The sequence below is a fragment of the Cebus imitator genome, unplaced genomic scaffold (genome assembly GCF_001604975.1).
Source record: "Cebus imitator isolate Cc_AM_T3 unplaced genomic scaffold, Cebus_imitator-1.0 Scaffold96, whole genome shotgun sequence".
Lineage (NCBI taxonomy): Eukaryota > Metazoa > Chordata > Mammalia > Primates > Cebidae > Cebus > Cebus imitator.
In genome coordinates this window covers 3778387-3784581 of record NW_016107411.1, presented here as the reverse complement: position 1 = coordinate 3784581, position 6195 = coordinate 3778387, and the positions used below count along the sequence as shown (strand labels likewise).

The 6195-nt window shown below is 45.8% G+C and overlaps 2 protein-coding genes across 5 annotated transcripts in view; both read right to left on the bottom strand.

Annotated features, from left to right (window-relative positions):
- The window catches only part of TSFM (Ts translation elongation factor, mitochondrial), an 18421-nt gene extending 16585 nt beyond the window's left edge, over positions 1–1836 (bottom strand). The window contains exons 1-2 of one of the 3 annotated variants that reach the window (XM_017536263.2): positions 1681–1832; positions 1262–1435 (exon numbers count right to left, since the gene is read on the bottom strand). In XM_017536263.2, the coding sequence (XP_017391752.1) occupies positions 1262–1435; positions 1681–1737 (231 nt within the window). In that variant the 5' untranslated portion in view covers positions 1738–1832. Of the gene's footprint in view, positions 1–1261; positions 1436–1680 lie in introns of all 3 variants that reach the window. The other 2 variants (XM_017536261.2, XM_017536262.2) reach the window with 2 other exon arrangements.
- A 163-nt stretch (positions 1837–1999) lies between these two features.
- The window catches only part of EEF1AKMT3 (EEF1A lysine methyltransferase 3), a 10922-nt gene continuing 6726 nt past the window's right edge, over positions 2000–6195 (bottom strand). Inside the window, exon 3 of one of the 2 annotated variants that reach the window (XM_017536268.2) lies at positions 2000–4284. In XM_017536268.2, coding sequence (XP_017391757.1) covers positions 3893–4284 — 392 coding nt within the window. In that variant the 3' untranslated portion in view covers positions 2000–3892. The remainder of the gene's footprint in view (positions 4285–6195) is intronic. The other variant, XM_037741247.1, reaches the window with a different exon arrangement.

Sequence of the window (6195 nt, the reverse complement as noted above, 5' to 3'; positions counted from 1 at the left end):
AAAAAAAAAAAAAAAAAAATTCACAGTGAAACAGCTTCGGGCAGGTCCTTCAGGAGGTATTCCAGAAGAAAACATTGTTATCCCAGGAGATGATGGTCCACGTCTGTTAGTGCCCCTGAAGACCTTCCAGCGGGACAAGATGTGGAAGTGGAACACAGTATTATTGATGACCCTGCTGCTATGTAGGCCTATGCTGTATGTGTTAGTGTCTCAGTTTTTAACAAAACAACTTTTTAAGTTAAAAAAAGTTTAAAAATTTAAAAACAGAGAAAATCTCATAGAATAGGTGCATAAAGAAAAACATTTTGGCACAACTGTATGTGTTTTACGCTGTTATTACGAGGGCCCAAAAGTTTAAAACATGTTAACAGTTTATAAAATATCCCCTTTGCTGATGTTCCTGGTAAAAAAATAAAAATAAAGTTTACAAAAGAAAACTGTTACATCAAGGTTAATTTATGATTGAAGAAAAAAAATTTCTTACAAATTTAAGGTAGCCTACATGTACTGTGTTTATAAAGTCTAATGTAGTATACCACAGTGTCCTAAGGCAGGCCTTCACATTCACTCAGCAGTCACTGTCTCACCCACAGCAACTTCCAGTCCTGCAAGCTCCATACCTAAGTTCCCTATGGAGATGTATCATTTTTCATCTTTTATACCTATTTACTGTACTTCTTCTATGTTTAGATACATATTACCACTGTCTTACAATTGCTTATTCAGTCCAGTAACAATCTGCAAAGGCTTGTACCCCAGGAGCAACTGGTTATTCCATATAGCCTAGGTTGTAGTACACTGTACCATCTAGGTTTGTGTCAGTACTTTATGATGTGCATAAGCCAAAATCTCCTAATGACGCATTTCTCAGAATGTATCTTCCTAGTTAAGAGACGCATGGCTATACAGACGAAAACTACCCAACTCTGAAAGATTAAGATGTGTAAAGTCAGGCGGCTAGTGTGATGGCACCAAAATTTGACTCCTTATGTGTCTGACTCCAAAGCTCGCACAAACCCTTTCAGCTCCAGGCAACAAAAAACACCGTAACAGTCTTGCATGCAATAGGGTTTATTAATCCTGGGATATTCAATTGCTTCCAAATAAGACAATGTCAAGGTCAGGTTGTCATTTAACCCAGATTTCCACCTATGGCTGTGACATTATTGACACTGGACAGCAGGTCTTTTATGGAGCTCTAGTACTCCGCCCTGCACACGCGCACACACACACACACACACACACACACACACGCCCCCACCTGTTTGAGGTCCTCGCCACAAGTCTCCAGAGCTTTCTTGCAATTTACAAAAGAGTAGCCTGTTTTCCGCCGCAGTTTCATGAGGAGCTCCTTGCTGGAGGCCGAGGCATACAGACATGGCCCAGCATGAAATGTGTGCCGTGGCTGGGGCGACTGACGCAGAACGGACCCCGCCTGGATGGGTTAAGAAAGGGATGAGAAGCAGGAAGCAGCGAACTCCAGCGGGTGGAGGGCATACGGGCAGGGAAGAGACTTTAGGGTGCGGAAAGTATGGAAAGGGGGGATGCACTGGGGCTGGACGGGGCAGAGGCAACGCTGTCGGGGAAGGTGAGATGGAGTCACATGGGGCTGTAAGGAAGGGAAAGGTACAGGCGCACAGCAGAGCTGCGCAGGTCGGTACCAGGACCAGGCCATCTCACCGGGTGGCTCCCGGTCCGCGCGACCAGGAACACGCGCAGTGACCGCAGCATCCACATCTCCCGGGCGGCAGTACACTCCCTCTGGGCGCGCACCAGTAGGGCGACAAACCTACGGCGCGGCGGAAGGGCCAAAATTTTCCACTGGAACGCACCAAACGAAAATGGTGCCACCTGCTGGCTGGAGGTACACAGTTCCCTCCTCTACTTGATTTCTTTACACTACATATTTCATACGGGAATTACCCCCCCGCACCTCCCACCCTAGGTAAAATAACGGAAACCAAGAAATAAAGTTGTAACAAAACAACAACACAAGAAATGTGGGTAACATTTTATGTTTATTTTCAATGCGCGTTTATATTCATTATCCATTTACGACTCACAACAAACTTGTGAGGTTGGTAGATGGGTTCAGGAATTTGTCCAAGGTCACCTAGGAAAGCAGGAGTCAAGTCCATTTAACAAAGCGAGTAAATATTTGTTGAATGAACACAATATCTGTTGAATACCTGTTGTGTTCCAGGAACTGTGTTAGGCCTCAGGGGATTAGAGATGAGTAAACCACAGCCCTACCCTCTAAGGTAATTTAATGGTGAGAAAATGAGAATCACAAGTGTCCATGCACGACAAAGTAAGGTCCCACAAGATGAACAAACAGTTAAAGGGTCTCAGGGAGAAATAAATCACATCTAAGCAAGAGGCTCAGGAAAGAGGCAAAGAATAATGAAGATTTTGACAGGTGGCAATAGCCTTTCAGACAGAGGATTATCATAAAGAGTAAGAAAGAAGTCAGGAAACTTTAGTGTGGATTTATAGAACAAAGAGTCCATCTTTGGTAATTTGGCCAGAGGTCCAAAACATGTAGCAAAGGAGTAGGAAATGCAGTAGAAAGGTAATTTGGGATCACATGGACACAGACTAAGTACCAAGCAGAGGAGCTTGTTCTTGCTTCTATGGGCAGCGAAAGCTAATCAGAGCTAATTTTGGAAGATCACGAGAGTTTGCAGAATGTACTGAAGGAGAAAGCATGGAGGCAGAGAGTCCAGAGAAGGTGACTATGTGCCTAAGCAGTAAGTAAACAGGCCCAACCAGAAGTACCAGTGTGGGAATAGAAAAGAGGTGAAGGCAAAACACGTTAGGAACTGTATTAGGCTTCAGGGGATTCGAGATTCGGAAGAAAGCACTGATGAAGCTAAAGAAAAATCAAAGATGAAAATAACTTAGTACTCAGTCCAGTACTAAGTACTAAAATCCACCCTTTTTGGTCCACAGCATGATGTTCTGTGATCAAGGCTCTAGCTATGAAAAGCATGAAGAAACTATACTGCAAAGGACAGCTCTGCAGCCTTAGCTTCGGAGCTCAGAGGACTTGACTCAGTTAGAGCCATGGTCCCACCAGACTCTATCTCTGAAAACCAGAAAATGGGTGGTATGAGGCTTCTTCCTTCTCAGCTCCTGTGCAAAAGCTGAGTTCTTGCACAAGAGATATTTAAGGCTTAATTCTTTCTTTAAAAAAAAAAATAATCCTGGCCAAGCACAGTGGCCATGGCTGTAATCCCAGCACTTTGGGAGGCCAAGGAGGGTGGATCGCTTGAGCCCAAGAGTTTGAGACCAGCCTGGGCAACATGGCGAAACCCTGCCTCTACTGAAAATACAAGAATTAGCCAGGCATGGTGGCGCATGCCTGTGGTCCCAGCTACTTGGGAGCTGAGGCAGGAGGATCATCTGGGCCTTGGGAGATCGAGGCTGCAGTGACTGCACTCCAGCCTAGGTGACAGAGTGAGACATTGTCTCAAAAAAAAAGAAGAAATATCCCATAGACTTTTAAAAGTCCATTCTGTATAAATAGCAACGGCAATGGAAGTGATCAGTGACAGTCTCTCTACAACCACTGCTCTCACATCCCATATACCTCCCTTACCATCTAAAAATCCTGGCTACCCTACCATCCTCCTTCTCTGAGAACAGGAGCTGGAAACTCCTTGGTGTTCTAACATTAGTGCTGCCAGAGCTCTGGGATTCCTTGTAAGCAGGCATCTCACTGCACCTGCCAAAGAGAATCTGGGCTAATAAGGAGGGAAGGAGGAAAGTGACAGAGGCCAGGGAAATCCATCCTTTTTGGTCCTCATGTTTGTGGCTCTGGAAATAAGTTTTTTGAGATACACAGTTCCTTCATTAGGACAAGAGATGGAGAAGAACAGCAGGAGCGATGTCAAGCAGGTCTTGGTTCCCTGTGCCTGGCCCTATAGATGTTGACATTTTCATCCTCATCCCGCTGAGCCAGCTCCAGTTGGAAATGCTGGGGCAGGAGGTGCTGAAAGAAGCTCTCCGTCCCGTGCTCCTCTCTCATCTTGGAGGCCAGATAGATGGTGCCATGGGGCCTGCACAGGTGTTGGAGGGTCCCCAGCAGCAGTGGGAAGGTGGGTTCCAGGTACACGATATCAGCCCCCAGCACCAGGTCATAGTCTCCAGGGAAGACATGGTGGTCAATCCCCCAGGACAAGGCACGCACCTGGGCCTGGGCTCCAGCCGGCACATTGGCCTGGACGTTGCCCTGGATCTGTTCTAGGGCCAGGGGCAGGTCAGTGATGGTAACATCCCCCCCTGAGAGAGAGGAACGAGGAAAAATCAAGTCAGAGGGACCAACCAAGGGTTCTTGGCTCCTGCCTGGAAGGTCCAGAGATCTCAGGGCATAGAGGACAATGTCTTGACAGCCCAGAGCCCACAGTGGCTTTTAGTTGCTTCAACCTCCATTTCACTCACTGCCATTCTCATTACTCTACATTCTACATCATCAACATTCTGTCTGAGCTAATCTTCAACCTCTGTGGCCAACACACAACAATCAGATGTCAGCAGAAGCCTGGGCAGGACTAAGCTGGAGATGGGCTCTGTACCCAGCCCCACTGACACAAGCTCACCTTAAGGGTCTGGAAAGCTTCCCAGAAAATGTGACCTCAGCTGAGCCCTAAAGGATAAGTAGGAGTTAGTCAGGTGAAGCTTTCCAAGAAGAGAACAGTGAGTACAAAGGCCTGAAAGCGAGACAGCATGGCATATTCAAGAAAGGCTGGATCTTAGATGTGGAAGGAGTAGAAAAGTGTCAAGACATGAGACAAGGGGAAGCTGATTATGACATGCTAAGGAGATTCAGGTTTGATACTGAGGGCAATAGGATTTAAAGGCAGAAGTGGGGTGAATATGTTCAGATTAGCATCTCAGAAAGCTTCATTCATACAGCAGAGATATATTTGGAGCACCTACTAAGTGCTGGGGATATAAGGTGAGCAGGACAAAAACACAGCTTGTTTTGTTTTTTTTTTTTGAGAGGGAGTCTCGCTCTGTTGCCCAGGCTGGAGTGCAGTGGCGTCATCTCAGCTCACTGCAACCTCTGCCTCCTGGATTTAAGCAATTCTCCTGCCTCAGCCTCCTGAATAGCTGGGATTACAGGCGCCCACCACCACACCTGGCTAATTTTTGTATTTTTGTTTTGTTTTGTTTTGTTTTGAGTAGATATGGGGTTTCACCATGTTGGCCAGCAAAGCTGGTCTCCAACTCCTGACCTCAAGTGATCCGCCTGCCTCAGCCTCCCAAAGTGCTGGGATTACAGGTGTGAGCACCGCGCCAGGCCAAAAACGCAGATTTCTTTGTTTCATTTTAGACATAGAGACACACTAGGTACTGCATCATAATCATAATAACTATGAAAGAGAAGCAAGAAGTACTAGGAATCCATTCATTCATATTTATCATATGCCTATATGTCAGGTGGTGAGAACATAACGATGAACCATGAAGACAAGAATCCTCCCTCATGGAGCTTATGCTCCAGTGACAAGAAACAGAAAATAACAGCAAACAAAATAAATAAAATAAAATACACTATACATCAGATGGTAATATATGCCACGGTGAAGCATCAAACAGGGAAGGAGGATAAGAATTGCTTGAGGGATGGGGAGAAATGCAAGTTAGAGGGACCAACCAAGGGTTCTCGGCTCCTACCTGGAAGGTCCAGAAACCTTAGGGCATAGAGGACAAAGTCTTGGCACCCTGAATGTAATTTTAAATTGAGCGGCTGGAGAAAGCCTCACTGAGCAGATTATATTTGAGCAAAGATCTAAACGCAGCAATGAAGCAAAGCACGTGGATCTCTCATGCTGAGTCTACCTAATGACAGACCAGCAAATGCAGAGACCCTGAAGCAGGAGTGTACCTGACAGGTATAAGGAACAGCAGGAAGGCCAGTGGCTGGAGCAGCATGAGGAAGGGGAATAATAGTGGAGATTAGATCATAATCAGGGTACTGTAAGGACACTGAGAAATGTGGCTTTTAGTCTGAATGACATGGGAAGCTATGGGAGAATTTTATTTATTTATTTATTTATTTATTTATTTATTTATTTTTTTGAGACGGAGTTTCGCTCTTGTTACCCAGGCTGGAGTGCAATGGCGCGATCTCGGCTCACCGCAACCTCCACCTCCTGGGTTCAGGCAATTCTCCTGCCTCAGCCTCCT